General features: G+C 42.2%; 1 protein-coding gene across 1 annotated transcript in view; it reads left to right on the forward strand.

The window, feature by feature from the left end:
* ATIC (5-aminoimidazole-4-carboxamide ribonucleotide formyltransferase/IMP cyclohydrolase) overlaps window positions 1-24,416 on the forward strand; it is a 67,948-nt gene that overhangs the window by 34,550 nt on the left and 8,982 nt on the right. The window contains exons 12-15 of the mRNA XM_081332996.1: window positions 1,309-1,437; window positions 4,267-4,359; window positions 11,471-11,653; window positions 21,373-21,528. Coding sequence (XP_081189122.1) covers window positions 1,309-1,437; window positions 4,267-4,359; window positions 11,471-11,653; window positions 21,373-21,528 — 561 coding nt within the window. The remainder of the gene's footprint in view (window positions 1-1,308; window positions 1,438-4,266; window positions 4,360-11,470; window positions 11,654-21,372; window positions 21,529-24,416) is intronic.

The raw sequence follows: 24,416 nt of genomic DNA on the forward strand, positions 1-24,416 counted from the left end.
GTCGTCTTATAAGCCGGAAAATATAGGTACATAAATGAATCGAGCCCCCCCATTCTTGCAAAGCAACTTCAAGCCTCCTTAGTCCAGTCCCCCCTCCAACATGACCCTTCCTTCCCACCCCCAAGAGCCTCTAAGCTCCTTCCCCTCCCCCTTGCAATCGCCAGACCCCGGGAGCGGCAGGAAGCCCCTCCCTCTCGCCCAAGCGGCATCTTGAGCATAAGCAGAGCGCACCCTGCTACCCACTATCTCTCTTGGCAGCCCGGACAGCGGTACTTGGCGGCCTGGTGCCCCTCTCGCCCGCAGACCACGCAGCGGCCCTCGCCAGCCGGCCCCGGCATGGCTGCCCCAAGCCCAGCTCTCCAGCGCGTCTTCCGCGCCCGCCTGGCCGACCGCCTCCCAGGCGGGGCTTGGCTCCAGATGCGGCGGCTGCTCCATCTGCAAATGCACTCTCAAAGCTGAATCGTGCTCGGCCGTGCAGGCTGCCGAAAGGCAGGGACTCGGAGTTCCCACGGTGGTTGCGGTTTCTGGCGTGCCGTTTGCAGAGTCTGGCCTGGAAGAGCGCATCGTGTGAACGCAGCTCTTGTGTGTATTCCAAAGGGTGGGTGGAAGGAAAAGCCCCTTTGGGCTTTAAAAGGGTGGCTTTGCACCATCTGCATCAGACGGGGCTGAATCAGGCTTGTGTTGCAGCCGGATTTAGCCAGAGGATAAAACATACAAAGAACAGTTGCTGGAATTGGGTATGTCTAGTCAAGGGGTAGGCAACCTTGGTTCTTTTATGGATCGTGGACTTCAACTCCCAGAATTTCTGAGCCAGCCAGGAATTCTGGGAGTTGAAGTCCACATAGCCATGTTCCAATATCTCAGGGGCTGCCCCAAGGAAGAGGGAGTCAAGCTATTTTCCAAAGCACCACAAGGCTGGAGAAGAAGCAACGGATGGAAACTAACCAAAGAGAGAAGCAACCTGGAACTAAGGAGAAACTTCCTGACAGTGAGGACAATTAACCAGTGGAACAACCTGCCTCCAGAAGTGGTGAATGCTCCAGCACTGGAAGTTTTTAAGAAGAGACTGGACAGTCATTTATCTGAAATGGTATAAGGTTTCCAGCATATAAGACGACTTTTTAACCCATGAAAATCTTCTCAAAAGTCGGGGGTCGTCTTATACGCCCAGTCGTCTTATACGCCGGAAAATACGGTACATATACATATACATACACACACACACACACACATATATGGTAAATAATGGTAAATAAATAATGATACCAAATAATGAGTCAAGGATGTGAAATCTTTTTCTGATTTTAGATGGATCCAACTTTTGAACCAGAGCAAAATGAAATCCGTACTCTCTTTGGATTGCATTTAATGCAGAAGAGGAATGACGGTGTGATTGATCAATCACTATTCAAAAACATTGTTACTAAAAATAAAAATGTAAGTAGGAAAAAGCATGTTTTGACATCAAGGCTATCTGCAAGTTAGATATTTAATTGGTATGTCATCTTGAATGAAAATGGGATTAGTTCCAATAGTAATGCTTAGTCCTATTGTTTCTACTGTTAAAAGGATCTCTATCAACAGGGCTGTTAACAATCACTTTTGAAAACCCTGGGTAAGATTGCTTATGAACCAGATGGTGAAAATTGCTCCATTTGTGCAAGTTCTGTATAGACAGAAAGCATGGAGAAGAACAGAAGATTGGAAATATTAGATAGAAATTCAATTCATGTTTGAACTGGATTTCAATTACAAGAGAGGGAGTTTTTTTCTTTAAAGAACCACCCCCAGAAGAATGTAGCTAGCAGAATTTGCTCTAATATCTCTCTAGAACAGGGGTGTCAAAGTCAATTTCATTGAGGGCCGCATCAGCATTGCAGTTGCCCTCAAGGGGCTGGGTGGGTATGGCCAGGGTAGGCGTGGCCTACTGGGTGGGTGTGGCTAGAGTGCATATGGCCTACTTGGTGGGCGTGGCCAGCTCTACATCATACACATCAAGGGTGCCTATGGGGGCCTGGGCAGGAGTGGGACAGATCTGAGGGTCTCTGGCAGAAGGAGGGTCTCTGGGCCAGGGCTAAGGCAGTGGGGGCCGTTCCCTCACTGTTTCCAGGATGGCTTCGCGGGCCACATGAAACCACTTCGCGGGCTGGATCCGGCCCCTGGGCCGTTTTGTTTGACATGTCTGCTCTAGAACACACACTGACAAATCTGTTGCTACTACAGATGTGGCAGGTTCAAGAAGTAGTTACTGAAAAAAAGTTTCGGATTTTCTGCTTTATTAATCTGGATTAGGAAAGGGGAAAGGGTTTATGGTAAGTTTGGTTTAGTCTTTATGCTGCTGTTTTGGGACACTTTCTTCTTGCTTTATAATAGTCAAAAACTATCCTAATGATTTCCTACTATTGATCATAGGTGGAGAATCTTCTCTGCCATTGACACAGACCATTAGCTATGAGAATGATTTGTGAAACAGTTTACTCTTTCTGACACAAACTAGATGTCTAAAACAACTTCTAAAAGTCAACACTCCTTATTTTTGCCCCTTTTGAGTCTCAAATTTTGCCTTCTCTGGTGATCAAGGTCCAGTTGCAATAACAGCAACTTTGGGTTGGCTGGGTAAGGCAAGATGGCTCAAAGAACAGCAAAACCTTTAACACTGATTATGGCTAGGAAGCAACCTTCCTGCTCAATACTGGCAAATTTTAATCAAAATATTTTTTTAGGATTTCTTTGGTAGCCATGATTTGAGACACCAGGTTTGAACTGGGATTATCTGCAAACAGAGGGTCTAGTCACTTGTGGAGCTACATCAGATGTTTAAATCCAGGTAGCATTCAACAGAATCACTTGATCACACCTTTGCTGCTCTATGTGACTAAAATACATGGCATGCAGACAATGAATATTAGGAAATAGTGTGGTTATGCAGGAGATGAAAACTGTGTTGCTGAAACATATAACAAATAAAAAGCCCCAGTGGTGCTTTTCCAAAAGGCAATTGGACTTTCTTGGGTTTTCCCTTGAAAATATTTTGCTTCTCATCAGTTCTGAAGAACCTTTCTTGGATGAGAAGCGAAATGTTTTCAAGGAAAAAACCAAGAAAGTCCAGTTGTCTTTTAGAAAAAATACCTTTGGGACAACCATGACCTGGATGATTTGTGTGATAGACATCAAACAAAGAGATATTGGTAAGCTTTTTAAACTGGAATTCATAACTGATATTTTAAGAAATTCCCTTCCATTAAAAAACATTTTTATTGTAATTCAACCATCCAACTTTGTGTATTTGGAATAATATAATTTGGGCATGCTGATGAATGATACAGTTCAAAGTTAGGGGTCAGAACAGCCCCTAATTAATTGCCTATTAGCAGAATAACTAACTGATCTATCCATCAGCAGGATAACTCTCTGAAAAATAAACAGAATGGGACCTCATTTGGTGTGCAGAGAAACCAACAAAAAAAAGGTTAAATTTGAAAATGGTGTGGGTCCAGCTGGGACTGAAGACAAAAAAAATGGGAAAAGAAAAATTAGTGTAATCCTAGGTGACTTAGAATGTTGCTGATATTCATAATAGTGCTGAGTCTTCCATTTTAAACTTCCTTCCCCTTCCTGTGACCAGAGAAGAGCTATTATTAAGGAGTTGGAAAGAATTCCAGAAACCAGGTCAGCATGTTACTTCTTCAAGAATTCCTGATTTTGACAGTTTTTGATTTACAACCACAATTGGGACCAGAATACTGGTTGTGAAACAGTCATTAAGCAAGATATTCATGTGACTGCTTCCTTAATGACTGCAATCCTGGTGCTCCCAGTTGTTAAGTGATCTTCTGGTCATTAAATGGACAGAATGAAAGCTGCCTGCTGAAGGATTTTAGCTATTTCTGCCACCTGCCAAAGAATTTCAGCTCCCCTCCACTTGGCAACCTTTCCTCCTACTTCCTTTTGATTTTCTGAGAAAGCTGGCAGAGAAGATTAGGTGATCACATGATCATGGGGTGCTTGGCATGGCAACTAGTTGTAAATGGGAGTTGGTTGCTAAGCACCTGAAATGCAGTTCCGGGATGCGGATGGGGGGAACAAATTTTTTTCATGGCTAGAAGTGCTTCATGGCCTTAATAAATCATCTTTCCAAGGCCATTGTAACTTTGAAAAGTTTTTAACTGACTAATTGTAAGTCGAGAACTATCGGTAGCAAGGTGGTGTTTTCATTTCCCTTTAGAGACCCAAAATGCCTTTGTAATAATCTCTTCTTTGTTTCAGTTGCCTGATTCAGCTATCAGAGATCTCATTGTTGCCACTATTGCTGTTAAATATACTCAGTCTAATTCTGTTTGCTATGCCAAGAATGGGCAGGTATGTACATGGGAACATTTAGAGGAGAGTGTTTCATTGTTCTTCCTGATTTACTGTTCAATTTTAAAACTGATTGCTGTCAAAACAGATCTTACTGTTATAAAATTGTTCCTAATGTTTCTAACATATAAATTATCATCCTGGACAATAAGAGTTTTCATCTTGTTGTGTGAGATGGTCTTTCAAGAATATGAAGAGTGCTATGATATCAAGCAGTGATAAGGGCATTTAAAAATTCTATCAAAGCTCATAATTTAATTTAACAAAATGTAATCCATGCAGGTTCTAACTAGCATGCTCTATAAGTTGTTGATTGTTCAACAACATCTCACCAACATCAGATTTTCAGATCTGATATAAACATTTTTTCACATAAAAGGTAAAGGTTCCCCCGCACATGCGTGCTAGTCGTTTCCAACTCTAGGGGCCGGTGCTCATCTCCGTTTCAAAGCTGAAGAGCCAGCACTTGTCCGAGGACATCTCCGTGGTCATGTGGCCGGCATGACTAGACGCCAAAGGCGCACGGAACGCTGTTACCTTCCCACCGGAGTGGTCCCTATTTTTCTACTTGCATTTTTACGTGCTTTCGAACTTAAGTTAAATATTGTGTAAAAGTACAGTCATTGGTGACCCTACCCAGTCTGTACATTCTGATGTTGTGGACTTCTGGGCTTTCAGTAGCTCAAATCAGAATTCTTGCTACACTCATTAATCTTAGTTTTCTCACCATCTTTATATAGAGATCCTGGGAAATTTAGGCAAATGAAAGAAGTTTATTTTTATCTGTCAAAGTTAAAGCTGGTAGATGGCCCTTTCTGTTTAGAAAATGCAGTTGTGTACATCATGGAAGATTATGTGAAGTTAAGCCTTTCTTGGTGATTTCATGAATGTATTGCAATAATTGAGAAATAATTGGCTTGCTTCATTTATTGAAATGAAAATAAAATTATTCTTAAGAAAGGCTGAAGTTCCATATTGCAATGCAGGGGAAAGGGGGATCTGAGGAACTACCGACTTCTGACATTATCTAGGAAGATTCTGTGTCAGATTATGTAAGAGTTATTGATGTACAAGCCCCTTGAACACAGTAATTACTACTAGACAGCAAAGATGGAACAAGAATAAGATTTGGATTAGAATCGTATCTATATTTTTAATAAGAAAACTTATTTAATAAATAGTGGGTCTACTGTATGTTTATCAGCAAAAATAATTGACAAGAACCTGCAGTTCTTTTAGCAAGCTAATTGAGCAGTGAATTGAGTGGATGTCAATCAAGAAGATACATAGTTGGCTTGAAAATCATATTCATACTCAAAAAGCATTCCTTTCAAATTAGAGAAAAATATTAAGTATTGGTAAGTAATGTGGAATATTGTGCTTGACAATCATATTTGTGAAAAGGATCTTAAAACACTAGCTGATTGCATATTGAATTATAATAGTGTACATATCTGAAAAAGAACACATGCATTTTTAAAGTGCATTAACAGAAGTGCAGTGTATAGAATGTAATCAGTTCAGTTTATTTTGCTTGATTAACCCCAGCTTGAGTATTGAGTCCAGTTTGTAGGAGAGCAGATCTTGATTGAAAGGAAATATTTCTTAACAATATGAGGAGTTTGACCACGGAGCCAACTACTCTGAAAGGTGGTGATTCTGATTGAATACAGAAGGTGTATTCAATCAGCAGAAAACAGTCATCTGTCAGGGTTGCTTAATTTAGAGTAATTTAGATAATTTAATAGGTTGGGCTGAATGGGATAAATAGCCCGATTCTATTAAAGGAAAGTTGAAGGACTCCAAATATTTTTAAAGGAAATAGAAAAGCAAGCTTTCATAACTATAAAGTTTGGTCCTTTGCATGTTTACTTTATATAAATGGCAGGGCTGTATGATGGGATCTTCTTTCAAATAAAGGCATCAAGTGGCATCTTACTATTTTTATTTATTTTTAAAGAGGCCATGTAGCTTCTTTGTCACACCAAGCTCATGTTCTTCATGAGGTTTAATAAAACTTAACTTTTAAAAAACATGTGCTTATTCAAGCATTTTCATTTCTTCACCTTAATGTACTCTGTGCAGGAGCCTCTTTGGGTCTTTGTAGAAATAACACTACAATAAGGGAATTTGCAGCTGTGATTTGGCAAAAGGTAGACTCCAGGCAAATTAAAATAAAAGAAGCACTAGCTGACAAATAACACATATGTTCGTTCTATTTTAGCACATAGTGTTATGTAAGCACAACTCTATATTTTATTAGAGTTAAAAATAAAATTATTTTTATTCTAATAGTTTTTCAAACTTGTTAAAAACATGCATATTTTTCCTCAATCAAAAACTTCAATTCACTGAATCCTATGATTTGTTTGTGCTCTCAAAGGGTTATTCAAAAGCTGAGCTGGACGGGTTAGGTAGTATACATCTGAATTGGAATGTATTGCCAATTCAGTTTATTGGCATGAGAGTAGTTGCTGCCCTTTGCCTTATGTAGTACTTAATGAAAATGTACTAAGGCAATGATGGCGAACCTTTTAGAGACCGAGTGCCCAAACTGCAACCCCAAACCCACTTATGTATCGTTGGGTGCCAGATGGGCGTAGCCCATTGGGTGGGCATGGCCCATTGGATGGGCATGGCTGTGATGGTCACAGCAGACTGAGTGGGTGTGGCCACCTCGATGTTGCTCGTGGGGAGGGACGCCTGTGGGGGCCAGGCTGGGTTGGGAGAGATCCAGGGGGTCTCTGGCAGGTGGGATGGTGGGCAGGGGGCAGGGCAGAGGTGCCATTGCCACAGGGCAAGGAAGGCGAGGCAGTGTCTGGCGGGGAGGGAAGCAACTGGTCTACCACCATGATAGCGCCACTGCATTGCTTCTCCACCCCATGCACAGACACCCTCCCCATCCCTCGCACAGAGTGCCCTGTTCCCACCACTCCCCCCACCCCCACGTGGTACCTTCTTTCCAGCTCCAACGTGTCACTTCCTCCACCGCTGTGTGGGACTAAAAATAATGTTCAATCAGTCAATTCCAACTTTGTGAAACCTTTTTTTCCCCTGCGAGAAATTGAAATTGATTGATTGATTGAACCTTTTTTTTGCACACGGCGGCAGAGGTCTAAAGCAAAAAGGTTTTATCAAACCTAGCTGAAGGCCTAGGACTGGGGCGATGGAGCGCGAGCGCAGAGAGAGGGCTGTGCGTGCCGCCTGTGGCACACATGCCATAGTTGCGCCACCACAGTACTAAGGGAATCATCCAAAACAGACTAAGATCTTTTGCTGATAAACACTTTCAATTTGAAATGACAGATCTCCAGTCATTTTAGACACTCATATATTTGATTAGTATATTTGGGTTATGCACATATATATTGAGACTTGAACTAATTTCTTGTCGATTAGCGGCTCCCAACCTTTTCTATATTGTGCACCCCTAGAATGCTTCTGATATATTCTCGCACCCCTTACAAAAGTTTGAAATAATGGCAACAAATTATGCATATACACTATAATTTTGAAAACCCAGGTTTTCACACCCCCTGGAATATTGTCTCACACCCCCAGGGGGTGCGAGCACCCCTGGTTGGGAACCCCTGACCTAGATTAACAATGTTTTAATAGTTTCATGCATAGGCAGATATTTGCCTGCTAGACTATAGAATTGAAGAGTGATGATGGTTAATGAGCACAAATATATCCACAAAATGACTACAGCTTAAAAAGATTGTTATGTGTTTAGTAATAGTGGATGGTATGCCTAAAAGCAGACATAGATTTGGCTTCTTAAAGAGGAATGGGTCAAACCTGCAAGAACTACAGGAGGTATATGACAAATGAGGTCACCAAGGGATAGGACTAAGTATCTTAAAGCTTTTTCAATTCAGAGTTTGATTTGTATTTTATTTCAGTTTTTGATATAGTTTAGGCCTTTAAAACAGGGATGGAAACATATATATACACCTCTGTCTCTTCAAAAATGTGAAGTAGGTGGACTTGGGACAAGTGCACATGTGGCTTGTATATTTGAAGAGGTTTTTTAAAAAATCTTTAAAACATTCACATAACCACATCTCTTCTACTGTTATATCTCTTCTATTGTTTATTTCTCTCTGTCTTTCCACTTAGTGGGCTCATTAAGTATAGTGTTCCTTCATATATTTTCTAGCCCATCCATCTAAATGTGTATTGTTTCCAATAAAGTTCAGCCTTCAGATTTGGTGTCCTTGCAGCATAGTAGTCCCTGATACATTATAGCATCTTCATTTTGCTTTATCATTGTCTTGCAATGAGCCGGTTTGTTCTAGAATTCATAGTTCTGAGATCCTTAAATGCTTAACTTAATGAATAGTGATTCCGGGAATTCTAAACAATTTCATATGTTTGTGTATCTCAGATGGTTCTAAATTTATATCAGTTTCTGAGGTCTGTATTTTTGCAACTCTCAGTTTAAATGGATTCTTTTGAATGGTATAAATATGTACCTTTGGCTTAAAGGTAAAGGTAAAGGTTCCCCCGCACATGCATGCTAGTTGTTTCCGACTCTAGGGGCCGGTGCTCATCTCCGTTTCAAAAGCCGAAGAGCTAGCGCTTGTCCAAGGATGTCTCTGGGGTCATGTGGCCGGCATGACTAGACGCCAAAGGTGCATGGAACGCTGTGACCTTCCCACCGTAGTGGTCCCTATTTTTCTACTTGCATTTTTATGTGCTTTCGAACTGCTAGGTTTCTAATTGAATATAATTTGGGCATCCTTCTAATGCTTTTATGAGTAGTCCTCGGCTTATGACCATAATTAAGCTCAAAATTTTTATTACTAAGCAAAATAGTTGTTAAGTGAATTTTGGCCCATTTTATGACATATCTTGCTACAGTTGTTAAGTGAATAATGTAGTTGTTAAGTTGGTAACATGGTTAAGTGAATCTGGATTCCCCATTGACTTTACTTGTCAGAAGGTTACAAAAGGTGATCACATGACCCTGGGACATTTTAACTATCAAATACGAGCCAGTTGCAAAGCATCTGAATTTTGATCATGTGATTATGGGAATGCTGCAACGGTCGTAAGTGGAAAACTGTCATAAGAAACATTTTTCAGTGCCATTATAACTTTGAATGGTCACTATATGAAGTGTACTCTAAATTCCACATGTTGTCTTATAATATTTCTATTGCAATAGAATAGGCTGTAATCACATTAGCACTATATTCCTCAGTGCTCTCTCCATTACTTAATCCTGAGTTTACAAAGATTTCTAAAATGTCACTCTTGTTTTACCTTGAGTTGTAGAAAGTTACTCTTGAAGGATTCACAAAGCTTTTGCTTATTTCTATCTCCAATTGAATTTGAAAATAATTTTGTTTTCATAATATGATTAAATAATTAGCCATTCCCATTAAACTCTACCATTATTCCTGGTTCAATTAAAGACCACAGAAGCTTGAAATAGAAGTAACTACTATTGTTCCTCCCAAGGAAACAAACTTCCAAGTTGTATTTTATCTGTATTGTTATAATCATTGCTGAGTATTCTTTAATCTTTATTGCAACACCCTCTTTAATCACTGTTCTTACAAATTACAGATAGGGCTGAAAGTGCATTGAACTAAATATATTGTGAACCCCCGGCTGTAAGGCCCAACCAAGCAAAACATCAGAGCCATTGCAAACTTATAATGATTACTTTTATTGAGCAGAATCAAATGGATAGGGTCAAAGGGAAGCTAGCTCTAAGGAAATGGTGGGAAGCAATTAATTTAAAGAACGAAATTTCTCCCACCCCCTCTCTGACAGTACAGGTGATGTTGTCCAATAATCTTCTAGTAATTGTTATGAGAACAGACTTTAGTTTCGCCAACACAATTCTTCAGCAGCTTCTTCCCTTCCTTCCCCATCTTTTGGCAAGTTAGAAGCAGGCTGCAGTCCTAAAGGCAGTAGGGTTTGTAGCTTGATATATATAACAAAACAAGGAAATTTTGCAGCAGAGTTCAACAAGGAGAAGGAACAATAATCTGAGCAGTTTGTAGTCTTAAGGCAGGGGTCCCCAATCTATGACCTGATATCGGTCCATGGCCTTTTGGCCACCAGGCTGCAGGAATGGCTAGCAGCTCTATTTGCGCATGTGCAGGGGCGCTAGTGGCCCATTTTCACATGCATATTAGTGCTAGCGACCTGTTTGCGCATGTGCAGAGGTGCTAGCCCCACCAGTACATGTGGCCCACTTGTGCCTCCACGCAAATGCTAGCACCCCTGCCATGCGCACACCTGTTTTGCATGTGCGCACGTAGGGGGAGTGCACACATTTCCCTTCTTCTCCCTTTCCCTTGGGGCTGCCAACCTAGAAAGGTTGGCAAGCTCTGGTCTAAGGGATTAGGTATGGGGTGAAAAGATATCCCTGGATTTCCTTTTCATTGCAAGAGGTGAATCCTGCGACTTTTTTTTGCATTGTGAATAATTGATTGCTTCTTGCTGAATATCCTGCAGTGCCTATAGAACAAGTAAAAGGCAGTCAGTTTTCAGAGAGTCAGTTAATGTGACATCAGTGGAGAAGCTCAGGCAGGAGCTCCCTAAAAAATGTTCCCTTTAAGTCAGGGGTGTCAAACTGTTGGCCTGCGGGGCGGATGCATCATGCTGAAACCACGCCCACCCCAGCTCCGGCAATGGGGAAAAAGTTGCGATACATTACGACACGTCATGTGACATGACGTGGCGAGTTTGACACCCCTGCTTTAAGTGGTATGTAGTATTTATTCTAAAAGGCCTGAGAGAGGATTGCAGAGTGAGACAACTGAATAATTATTTTCTGCTGAGTAAGCAGAGGCTGCTGCTGCTACTGGTGCAGTCACTGGAGGAGAAATGTAGCTTACTGGAAATAAGATAATTTTTCAAATAAAAGGACTGAGCAACAAAAGTTGAGTAGTGAGAAGGTCCTAAGTTTATAGTGTGTACTATTAACTTGAAATCCTGTGATTTGAAATAATAAAACTCTGTTTACTAGTAATGCTGTAAGGAAAACAAAATATGATTCTACTGTTATGGCCTTTAGTGATACTGACATAACAAAGTATATACAAAATTTTTCATATGCCTTTTAATTATATTGTTTCATGTGTTTTAGGTGATTGGAATTGGGGCAGGGCAGCAATCCCGTATCCACTGTACCCGCCTGGCTGGAGACAAGGCAGAATTCTGGTGGCTCAGACATCACCCACAAGTGCTTTCCATGAAGTTCAAAACTGGAGTAAAAAGAGCAGAGATCTCCAATGCTATTGATCAATATGTTACTGGGACCATTGGTGAGGTAAAGCAATCAGGCACATCACTGGAAACAACTCTAAAATCATATGTGGACTTCAACCCAGAATTTTCCAGCCAGAATCGTGAGGAGCTCAGCTCCAATTCTGGGAGTTGAAGTCCACTCATCAGAGTTGTCAAATTTGAAAAACGCTGATCCATATCATTATCATTTGTTCCTAATGAACTATGATTCAAAACAAAGCGTTTCAACCATTGAAATTTATCCTTGCTTTATTAAAAAATATAGTATGCATATCCAAAACGAGCTTAGGGATCTCTCATCCCTAATGGTTGTGCTAGATTAGGATCATATTGGAATGTGTATTGTTGAAGTTAGTCTGTTTTTTCAAAGGTTTGGGACACTTGGCTATTATTCTGCATTTTGGGGAAGAGTCTAGAATAGAACACAAGGTCATTATTTTGTGCTGGTTCTGGTCCTTCATAGCAGCTAAATTCCAGAAGTGATGGGTAACTTTGATAACATTTGTCATATCTTCCTGAAAAAAAATGTTCATGTTTCTGTTTATTTAACATACCCTTGGAAGGATTATTAGAAGAGAATAATATTAGGACCACCAGTTTCATAGCTTTTCCATATCAGTCCATAAAGGCTTTTGATGTTGCTAATCCCTGAGATTTTGTCTGGACTGCATAAAAATGTGTCTGTTTTTAGATTGAGAACATTTGTTTTTTTTAATACAAGTTTTATTGATTTTTTAGTTTTACATCCAAGTATTTATGAAGCAATACGGTGGTTGGGTAGTTAAAAGTAAACAATAGTAAATAACAAAGTCATTTGTAGATAGGTCAAGTTACATCAATAAGAATTCCTTCTACAATTCCCTTAGTTATGATTGTTGTTGTTGTTAGCTGCAAAGTCGTGTCCGACCCATCGTGACCCCATGGACAACGTTCCTCCAGGCCTTCCTGTCCTCTACCATTTTCTGGAGTCCATTTAAGCTCACGCCTACTGCTTCATTAGTTATGATAGCATAGTCAAATCAAATTAATACATTTCTAATTATAACACAATCAATTAGAATAATTTTCATTATATTTTCACATATACATGTCCTGTTTCTACGTTTTACCTGATTGGAATAAGATAATCCGAACTACCCTATAATTATATATATATATGTTTTCGTAGATTCTCGCGGGTGTCTGTATGTGTAGGTCTAGAGTCTCGGGTTTCTTCCCGCGTTCCTTTCATCTTCAGAAAGTTGTGGCGACGTTTCGACGAAATCCCATCCGTCATCATCAGGCCGGAGTATTCCTCCTGCTGCTTTCAGGAGCAATGCGTGGTCTGTCTGTTCCTTTCCTTCCAACTGCCCCACCGGCAGTTGGAAGGAAAGGAACAGACAGACCACGCATTGCTCCTGAAAGCAGCAGGAGGAATACTCCGGCCTGATGATGACGGATGGGATTTCGTCGAAACGTCGCCACAACTTTCTGAAGATGAAAGGAACGCGGGAAGAAACCCGAGACTCTAGACCTACATATATATATATATATATATATATATATATATATATATATATATATATATATATATATATATATATATATATGTTTCAAATGTTAACTATTTAGATTACCTTGCTAGGCCCCAAACATGGGGCAAATCTTTATTTCCTGTTTTCAGCCTATCTTGAAGGCTATCAAACAGGCAGTAGTCACACCGGACAATTCATATATTTGTGTAAATTACTAACAAAGAATTAAAGGGAAACTGAGATGCATTTCTGACTCCTTAGTCGTCATCAGTCAGCTATACCCTTCTGAGATTCGAACCTGGGCTGATTGCATACAAGGCAGTGTTATTTGCCTCTAAGCCACAAGGTCCCTCTCGCTCTGTTAGCTTTTTTTCTGCAAGGGAAGATATGTTTCAAATGTTAACTATTTACAAAAATATATGAACTGTCCAGTGTGACTACAGCCTGTTCGATGGCCTTCAAGATAGGCTGAAAACAGGAAATAAAGATTTTCCCCATGTTTGGGGCCTAGCAAGGTAATCTAAATAGTTAACATTTGAAACATATCTTCCCTTGCAGAAAGCTAACAAAGCGAGAGAGACCTTGTGGCTTAGAGGCAAATAACACTGCCTAATATGCAATCAGCCCAGGTTCGAATCTCAGAAGGGTATAGCTGACTGATGAAGACTAAAGAGTCAGAAATGCATCTCAGTTTTCCTTTAATTCTTTGTTAGTAATTTACACAAATATATGAATTGTCCAGTGTGACTACAGCCTGTTCGATGGCCTTCAAGATAGGCTGAAAACAGGAAATAAAGATTTTCCCCATGTTTGGGGCCTAGCAAGGTAATCTAAATAGTTAACATTTGAAACATATCTTCCCTTGCAGAAAGCTAACAAAGCGAGAGAGACCTTGTGGCTTAGAGGCAAATAACATTGCCTAATATGCAATCAGCCCAGGTTCGAATCTCAGAAGGGTATAGCTGACTGATGAAGACTAAAGAGTCAGAAATGCATCTCAGTTTCCCTTTAATTCTTTGTTAGTAATTTACACACACACACACACACACACACACACACACACACACATATATATATATATGTGTGTGTGTGTGTGTAAATATATATATAAAAAAAAGCTAACAGAGCGAGAGGGACCTTGTGGCTTAGAGGCAAATAACACTGCCTTGTATGCAATCAGCCCAGGTTCGAATCTCAGAAAGGTATAGCTGACTGATGACGACTAAGGAGTCAGAAATGCATCTCAGTTTCCCTTTAATTCTTTGTTAGTAATTTACACAAATATATGAATTGTCCGGTGTGACTACTGCCTGTTTGATAGCCTTCAAGATAGGCTGAAAACAGGAAATAAAGATTTTCCCCATGTTTGGGGCCTAGCAAGGTAATCTAAATAGTTAACATTTGAAACATATCTTCCCTTGCAGAAAAAAAGCTAACAGAGCGAGAGGGACCTTGTGGCTTAGAGGCAAATAACACTGCCTTGTATGCAATCAGCCCAGGTTCGAATCTCAGAAGGGTATAGCTGACTGATGACGACTAAGGAGTCAGAAATGCATCTCAGTTTCCCTTTAATTCTTTGTTAGTAATTTACACAAATATATGAATTGTCCGGTGTGACTACTGCCTGTTTGATAGCCTTCAAGATAGGCTGAAAACAGGAAATAAAGATTTTCCCCATGTTTGGGGCCTAGCAAGGTAATCTAAATAGTTAACATTTGAAACATATCTTCCCTTGCAGAAAAAAAGCTAACAGAGCGAGAGGGACCTTGTGGCTTAGAGGCAAATAACACTGCCTTGTATGCAATCAGCCCAGGTTCGAATCTCAGAAGGGTATAGCTGACTGATGACGACTAAGGAGTCAGAAATGCATCTCAGTTTCCCTTTAATTCTTTGTTAGTAATTTACACAAATATATGAATTGTCCGGTGTGACTACTGCCTGTTTGATAGCCTTCAAGATAGGCTGAAAACAGGAAATAAAGATTTGCCCCATGTTTGGGGCCTAGCAAGGTAATCTAAATAGTTAACATTTGAAACATATCTTCCCTTGCAGAAAAAAAGCTAACAGAGCGAGAGGGACCTTGTGGCTTAGAGGCAAATAACACTGCCTTGTATGCAATCAGCCCAGGTTCGAATCTCAGAAGGGTATAGCTGACTGATGACGACTAAGGAGTCAGAAATGCATCTCAGTTTCCCTTTAATTCTTTGTTAGTAATTTACACAAATATATGAATTGTCCGGTGTGACTACTGCCTGTTTGATAGCCTTCAAGATAGGCTGAAAACAGGAAATAAAGATTTGCCCCATGTTTGGGGCCTAGCAAGGTAATCTAAATAGTTAACATTTGAAACATATATATATATATATATATATATATATATATATATATATATATATATATATATATATATATATATATATATATATATATATATATATATATATATATATATATGTAGGTCTAGAGTCTCGGGTTTCTTCCCGCGTTCCTTTCATCTTCAGAAAGTTGTGGCGACGTTTCGACGAAATCCCATCCGTCATCATCAGGCCGGAGTATTCCTCCTGCTGCTTTCAGGAGCAATGCGTGGTCTGTCTGTTCCTTTCCTTCCAACTGCCGGTGGGGCATGAAGGGTATAGCTGACTGATGAAGACTAAAGAGTCAGAAATGCATCTCAGTTTCCCTTTAATTCTTTGTTAGTAATTTACACAAATATATGAATTGTCCAGTGTGACTACAGCCTGTTCGATGGCCTTCAAGATAGGCTGAAAACAGGAAATAAAGATTTTCCCCATGTTTGGGGCCTAGCAAGGTAATCTAAATAGTTAACATTTGAAACATATATATATATATATATATATATATATATATATATATATATATATATATATATGTAAGGGACGCGGTGGCTCAGTGGGTTAGGACGCTGAGCTTGTCGATCAGAAGGTCGGCAGTTTGGCGGGTCGAATCCCGAGTGCCGCGTAACAGAGTGAGCGCCTGTTACTCGTCCCAGCTTCTGCCAACCTAGCAGTTCGAAAGCACGTAAAAATGCAAGTAGAAAAATAGGGACCACTACGGTGGGAAGGTAACAGCGTTCCGTGCGCCTTTGGCGTCTAGTCATGCCGGCCACATGACCACGGAGACGTCCTCGGACAAACGCTGGCTCTTCGGCTTTGAAACGGAGATGAGCACCGGCCCCTAGAGTCGGAAACGACTAGCACGCATGTGCGGGGGAACCTTTACCTTTACCTTTATATATATATATATATATATATATATGTATATATATATGTATATAACTTAATTTTCGGATAGCCCACATTTCCCCATTTCATTATATAGTAATTATCCTGTCTAAAATAATATATTGTTCATTTCAGTACATTCTTATGTTATACAAATTTATTCTATTTAACATCTTAATAGTTCACTAATTATTGAGAAAATATCTTTTGTTGTATCCTTCCAAATTCTGTAAAATAAATCAATTCTAATAAATAAGTTTCCTTTCCTTTAAAGGTCTAAAAGTTAAGTATAAAATCAATGTGTATCTTTTAAAGATTCCCCTTAGCCCAGGGGTCGGCAACCCGAAAAAGGAAAAGAGCCACTGGGAACCGGTTCCATCACACATAAAAAAAAGTGGAAGCTGCGTGCGTGCGTCCATGCACGCGCATGCGCAAAAAAGTTTTTTTCTTGCGGGCGCGTGCGGTTGCCATTTTTTAAATGAGTGATGGAACCGGTTCCCGGTTGCGCGACGGCCCGTCTGCAAAGCTGCCGTCTCCGCTCCCTACCTTCGCCCGGCCTGCTTTTCCAACCTCACTTCCCTCCCTGCCAAAGCTCCTCCTTTTCTACTCAAAGATTTTCGGGGTTCCTCGGCTTACACCCCTTGGCGAGAGACCCCAAACGTCCCTTTCTCGCCGCTCCTCCCTCCCTGCCCACAGAGGCTCTTGCCCTCTTGCCATCTCCGCTGAGCAGCGCTGCTTGGAAGAGAAAGGGAGCAGGACAGGCACGCTCGCCCCAGCGGAGTGGCCGGCCCTCGTTTTAGTAGCGAGACAGTAATCGCTCCCCTCCACCCCCCCAATGCTCCCGGTTCGCCCACTGCCCCGCTTTCCTTCCTCAATTTTGCGCTTCCTTACCCAACTCCAAACTTTCTCTAGCGCCCCTGTGCTTTAGGACGGGGAACCAAAGGCGGAGCCGTTTCTCTCTCTCTCCCCCCCCCCCCGCTTTTGCCGCTCCCCCACCCAACCAGTATCCCGCTTCTCCCTCTTCGAAAGGGCAGTGGTGCGCGCGCACCTCTCCAAATGGAGAGTGGCACCGCCACAGTTTGCTATTGAGCGTAGGCGCCGCCGAGCTCCCCGACTCCGCCGGCGCTCGAGCGAAGGAACGAGCCTGCCGGCGCTAAAAGGCAGCCGCCGCCGCCACTCTCGGACGTGAAAGTCCGCAGCCGGCAAAGGCGCGATTCGCTTTCCCTTTGAGAAACGTGCCCTCCGAAGTCCTCACGAGGTCCCAGTGAGCATGTGCGCGCGAGCTCTGCACATTCCCATTTAGGACCGAGATGCTGCCGCCCTGCCCTTAGCTTGCCCTTCACCTAAAGATCAGCGGCTTTCGCGCGCACCCCGAAGGCGAGAGTCTGCGGCCGCTGGAAGGGAACCGTCGGGGCAGGGGCGGGAGGGTCTAAGGAAGCATAAAAGTGGATAGTAGGTGTACAAGGGAGGAGGAGGCAGAGGAAGGCAGAGGAAAGAAGAGGAGACCTCGGTCAATGGGAAGGCGTCTTGCAATTAAGGGTTTCGGGGTGGAGGGGACGGAAAGCCGGGGGGGGCAACAAGGGTCCCCTGGTGAGTTTGCTTACATGCGGATCATCTTGTTACCTTTCGCTGTGTTGTAACCCGAAGCGGCTTCTCTGGGCGATTACCTCGCGCAAGAAACACGAGAGCTTCGGAGGGGTGGACAAACTCCGTGCGCCTCTAACACAGATCCACTCCTTTCTGAATTAACTTGGGGAGCCTCGCATGTAGGGCGGGACCCATCCAAATTTGGCCCAGCTTTGCAGATGGGCCGCGGCAGCTTTCCCAAGAAGTGGAGCTGCTGCCCGTTCGCGCGGAGGTACGCCCGCACCTCTCCAAAAGTTTGGGGAGGTGCGCGCGCACCTCCGCCCGTTCGGAGAGGTGCGCGTGCACCTCTCCAAACGGGCAGTGCCACACTCCATTTCGAGAGGTGCGCGCGCACCACTGCCCGTTCGAAGAGGTGCGCGCGCACCGGGCGGCTGGGAGCCGCAGGAGACGGCTCAAAGAGCCGTGGGTTGCCGACCCGTGCCTTAGCCCATTAAGAAATTTTTTTAGCTCTGTCATTACAACAAATATATTCTATTTAACATTTTAGTAGTTCATCTATTTTTTAAAATAATATCTTTTATTATATCATTGCAAATTCTATAATATAATTCAAAGTTATGTTCTGATAGCTAATCTATTTCATTATATAGTAATTATCATATCTGAAATACATACATGCACTATTTGTCATCCTTACAATTCATCTATAGTTAAGAAAGTATGTTTTATTATTTGTAGCTAATTTTCATTCCCTTAAAGATCTAGATCCTAAATATAGACTCAGTTTATATCTTATAACAATTGAGAGAAAAAAATAAGCTTTATTATTGCAAGTCCTAACACTTACAACAGAAAAAGAAGAAAAATTCATTTAATCTAATTCTAGCTTTTTGTGCCAGGCAGGCTTCCATATCATTGCCTTTAGCTTCTCAAATATGTCTCCCTTTTTTCCTAAACATGTTGTTTGAATCCAGGGAGACCATCCAGTTATCAATTTATCATAGAGAGTGACCCCTTTGTAGTCATTAAATTTTTGTTCCAGTAAATCCAATCCCTATGTTTGGCATAGTGCAGTTGTTCTTGGTTCACTCTGATCTTTTTCTTCTTTTCAATCCATCTGGCTTACGTAAGAGGTCATATTTGGTGTTGTAATTATTGTTTGTTTGGTTGAAGTCTTGGTGTACTGTATTTGAAGGCCTTTGGCATCCTCCATCTTAGTATTGCTTTCTTCAGCTTCTGTTCCTTGTTGGAATGTAGGTTTTATAGTTGAAATCAAAGTTTGGGCTTCAAGGCTCTCAGTAGATTGTACTTGTACTTTAAAATCCCCTGTTTTCTTGTCAAATTCCTCATTCTCTGTTTGTTTTTGGATTGTCAATTCATCAATTGAAGTAAGAGTCTCATTTGGTGAGTTTGTGCTATCAAATTTGTCTTTATGTCTGGCTTTTATTTCTGCAGTCTTTGCCAAAATTGTATCAAGTATGAGTTTATAGTCAAGTGGTAGGATATAATCTTCCATTTCTTTAATATTTTACAGATAGGCCTTTAGTGGAGGCTATTTTAATAAAAGTCAATCAATGTCTACCTCCACTATTCCTAAAGGTTGTTTTCAGTGCCAGATGTTCCCAATTTTTATCTTTAAATATAGTGTCAAGGACAAATCCGTTAAAGCCAGGTCTCAGAGTAAAAAAAAGGTTTACTTGCTATACCAGGTTTCGGCACAAGATGTCCTCAATAGCAGGTACAATCCTTTTGCAGAGTAATATAATATGTCTTTTATCCAATTAATTCATTTTAGTAGTAAATAGGATAGTAGGTCCCCATAAAAATAGACAATAAAATTTTTTTAGTGGCCCAAAAATTTCAGAGGTACAGATAGAGTTGCTTAGTTATTTAGATTAGTCATTTAATTTCTTTTGAGGCTTTAAGGTTGTAAATCCCCAAGTAAGCAGTTGCCAAATTTTCAAGAAGGGGGGAAGAGATTTTCAAGAAAGTCCCACAGGAAAGTAATTAAGGAAGTAAGAAGGGTAAGGTCTCACCCAAAGATTGCTTCGTTGTGCTTGCTAGTGATTTGGCTTTTGGCAGGGAATGACTTAGTGGCCGATCTCTTCTTCTTTGGGCCAGAGGAGTAACTACGGATCAAATGGAGGGCTGCCGCCCTTCCGCGATTGCAGAGAGATAGCCTTCTCACGGTGGTTGCCCCTCCAGGGCGACTTAACCCTTTGCAGGGCCCTCTGATGAAGTAAGACCGGACGGCAGGGGAGAGCTTCTCCCGGCACATCCGCCAGTGCCGTGTGCGCAAACCAGAAGCCGATTGAGAACATTGAGATACAATCGTAATGGAGCCTGCCCAGTAAGGTCGTAACATTAACTGAATCACATTAAATAAACGAGCCTCATCCCTCTCCAATTCAAAGGTTAATCGAATGCATGGGTAATTAAGTGTACATGGGGTTCCTCGGGGTAACAAAGACCATAGGAGGCCTAGTGCAGGAACAGGACCACCTGCTTCCAGCATCTCAAGGCCTCCACAACCCCCTATTACCAATCACTCACTTATCTTTTGAACAGTCTGGGCCATACAATGGGCAACTTTTTCTCAGATGCTGGCAAAGCTGCTTTTTTTCCTCAGATCTCGCGTTCTTACATATGCTCATTTTTGCACATGGATGGAATCATCTGTAAGAAGATCTACCACATCCCTGTAGGCCTCCTTTGGTTCCAGCCTGGGCAGCACTGAAGCACCCTTTATGTGCTGCTGGGTAACTGTTATGACTCAAGGACTACCTGTACCAATTACTTAAACTAGTTAAACTTCCTTTGAGAAGGGAACCCTTTTGTAGAACCATCACTAATGATTGAGGGCAAAAACATTCTGCCCGGATTAGCCTTAGACCAATAAAGGTACCTATTTATATGAAATCTAATTTAACTATAGCAGATGCAAATTATTCTGAGAGCCATATTTGTGGGACTCTTGAAAAATATTTGGGAAACTCATGGATATTCCAAAGGCTTTTGATCAACATTATCTTTCCCCATTAGTACGTACTACCACATCCCTCCCTTCCTTACTAGCCTCAGGGGCCTGGTGCAGAGTCCTCAAGAATATTGTGCTTCCTAGAGTGTACATATATTCCAAATATATTCTCTTCCAAAGAAGGCATGGGGGTACCTGGCATGGCTTATGGAATAGCAACTCATTCTTAAGGACTCAACAGAGTGATCTACCTGAAAGAGCCAAGTTTTTAAGAATCCTCCTGTAAGGCAGTGGCACATCTAATCACCAAAGATGACAACTTGACTTACTGCTTAATATATTTCATTGTCACTGTATTTGCCATGTTTATATGAATGAGATTTCCTCCATCTAGCAGTTGATTAAAAATACATTTTTACAGGGTGAAGATTTTGCGAAGTGGAAGGCACACTTCGAGGAAGTCCCCAGTTTGCTTACTGAAGTAGAAAAAAGGGCCTGGATTGGAAAATTAAATGGTGTCTCACTAAGCTCTGATGCATTTTTCCCTTTTAGGGATAATGTAGATAGAGCAAATCAGGTAAGATGGTGACATTGTGATCTCTTGTTCAAGTCACATAATAAAAGATGCTTTTGTTTAATCAGCTGCCCCTACGTTAATGGAAATGTTTGGCTCTTTGAAACATAAAAGTAGCAAGCAAGGCAGATTACCACAGTGAGGTGATTGTGGACAAGCATTAATTAGAGAATGAACAGTAACATGTATCTCAGGCTGATACCTACATTGCTTCCTGTAATACTAAATCAGACTCCCTTAATAGTCTCTCTTTTGGTAGTTTAGCACTAACACAAAATACAAGTTTCATCTCATCTTCTGAATCTCCAAATTCACAGTTCCTTGATTTACTAACTTAAGACATTAGTGCAGTTTTTTTTAAAAAAAAACTCACGTTACCATCTTGGAGTGCATCCCCCAAAGAGATGAAAGAAAAATGTCTTCTTAGTCATTGTCAATTCAATAAGTCAAGACTCGTTCCAAAACAGGAGTTTCTTCTACCATGAATTGCAAAAGAAAAACTTGAGAGTCTTCTGACTTTTTAATCATCTTCTGAGTCTGCTGTAGAAAGCCAGAAATTATTCCCATCTTTTCCAGTGCTATGAAAGGCCTCCTGAGAAGAAAAAAGGTGATGATGGCGGGAGTGGCATGCAACTTTTCATTACAAATTTATCCTAGGCTTATTTTCTGTGGCAGTTTCTGTATGTTGTTAAGGGGTTTTTAATAGTTATAAACATAAGTTCGCAAGTTTGACAGTTCTTTGACAGCTGACAGCTCCACACGCGGCTCCTGCTGACAGCTCCACACGCGGCTACCACTGACAGCTACCGATAACAACTGCGACCTGACAGCTCCACACGCGGTCAGCCGGGATTGGTCGAGCGGAAGCAGCGGGAGAATCCCCAAACAGATTGGCCAGGAGTCCGCCAGCGGGACTATATAAGGGGGTTTGAAACGCGCTAAGTTGTTCCTGAGGAGACGAATAAACAGCTGATCTCACTCAAGCCTGCTGTCCTTTTTCTAACCGGGAACCCGCCGAACAATACATCTGGCGACGAAGGTGGTACTGCTTCTCGGAGCCAAATACGGAGCGAAGTCACAAGCTGACAGTCACTGAGCTGAAGTCACTGGGGAAAATAGCCCCACAAGACCTGTGAAGCAGCAGGCACCAGGACAGCATGACATCTTTGGGACAAATAAGAGAATTCGACATCAAATATCCCGAGCGATGGGAACCACACTTCGGGCAGGTAGAAGGGTACCTTCTATTCAACAAAATTATGGAAGACCGCTCGAAGGCTGCAGCGTTACTATGCCTCAGCGGACCTGCCGTCTACGATGCCGCTGGCCTCTGCAACTTGGACCCAGTCAACACCGTCCCTTATGCGGTCCTGACTGACCTATTGAACAAGCATTTTATACCAGTTCGTTCAGAGCTTTACTGGCAACTGCGGTTCGCCCAGCAGACTCAGCGGCCAGGGGAAGCTGCAACAGACTTCGTTACTGCTGTCAGACATGCCGCTTGCTGGTGCCATTTCCCGGACTTAGAAGACAGGATCCAGGACCAGATTGTCCTAGGACTCATCGACAAACAGCTCCAAAGGAAAATAGTCGCCATACCAACCATGAGTCTCGCCGAGGTCGTCAGTGAGATCCGGGCATACGAAATGACTCATGAGGAAAACCTAGACCAGCGCTCCAACAGACCCCACGGATCAATTCATCTCTCCAACTCAGCCAACAACAAAGAAGAAATAACAGACTCCGACATCGGAATCGATGTAATCCAACAGAGCTACAAGAAACCTCTGTCACAGCCAGGTGCCGCAAGACCTCTAAACAAACCACTGGCGTTGGCCTACCAAAACCCCCGTACGCCGAATAATAGTCAGAGATGCTCCAGCTGTGGAGCAGCCCACCCACGGGCATCCTGCAAGTTCAGGAATGCCAAATGCCACGAGTGCGGCAAAACCGGGCACATCCGCACCGTCTGTCGCAGCTGAAACCGAGGGAACGTCTATCACCTGGATTCAGCCCTACCAGGTACGACAAACCCCTACACCCCATGCACAGAGCCCCCCTGGCCCTCAGTTCAGACTACTAACTGGAGAGGAACACCTGATAACCGATTAAATGTCCATCAGTTGTTAAGGCCCAAAATTAGAATCAAAGTCCATTTACAGGGAATTCCCTGTGAAATGGAGGTGGATTCCGGCTCCTCGGTCTCCATAATTTTTATGGAGACCTATAACTCAATCTGTGGCCTTAGAAAACAGCAAATTCCCCTAAAGAAGTAGTAGTCACCCAAGGAAAGGGGGCCAGCTTAGTGGGACTAAACTGGTTCGAGGCCTTGGGTATTTGATTAGGAGGAGTCCACCTTACCCAGGCCAAAAGCCTCAAATCCGTCTGCAAACAATTTGGAGACGTATTCGATGGTTCCCTAGGGAAGTACATGGGGCCCCCAATCTCCCTGAAATTTAAACCTGACATCCTCCCCGTTAGAATTAAGGCCAGAAGAGTTCCCTTCGCCCTCAAACAAAAAATCGAGGACGAACTGGAGCGCTTATTAAAACTAGGGGTGCTAGAACCTGTGGAAGGAGGGACCCGGGAAACCCCTATAGTCACCCCCGTGAAACCTAACGGGGACGTGTGCATATGCGCTGACTATAAAGCCACCTTCAACCGCGCTGTCAACCCACATGCTTACCCTGTTCCTTCGGTGAAGCATGTTCTCTCTGCCATTCAGTCCGGCACCATCTTCTGCAAGCTAGATCTCGCGCATACTTACTTGCAGCTCCCTGTTACCAGGGAGACGGCAGACGCGCAAACACACCGTGGGGCTTTCAAAGTTCACAGGCTGCAGTTTGGCATTTCTGCCGCGCCTGGGATTTTCCAGGAAGTCATGGAGCGAA

This window comes from Vipera berus (assembly GCF_964194415.1).
Source record: "Vipera berus genome assembly, chromosome: 1".
In the NCBI taxonomy this organism is placed as follows: domain Eukaryota; kingdom Metazoa; phylum Chordata; class Lepidosauria; order Squamata; family Viperidae; genus Vipera; species Vipera berus.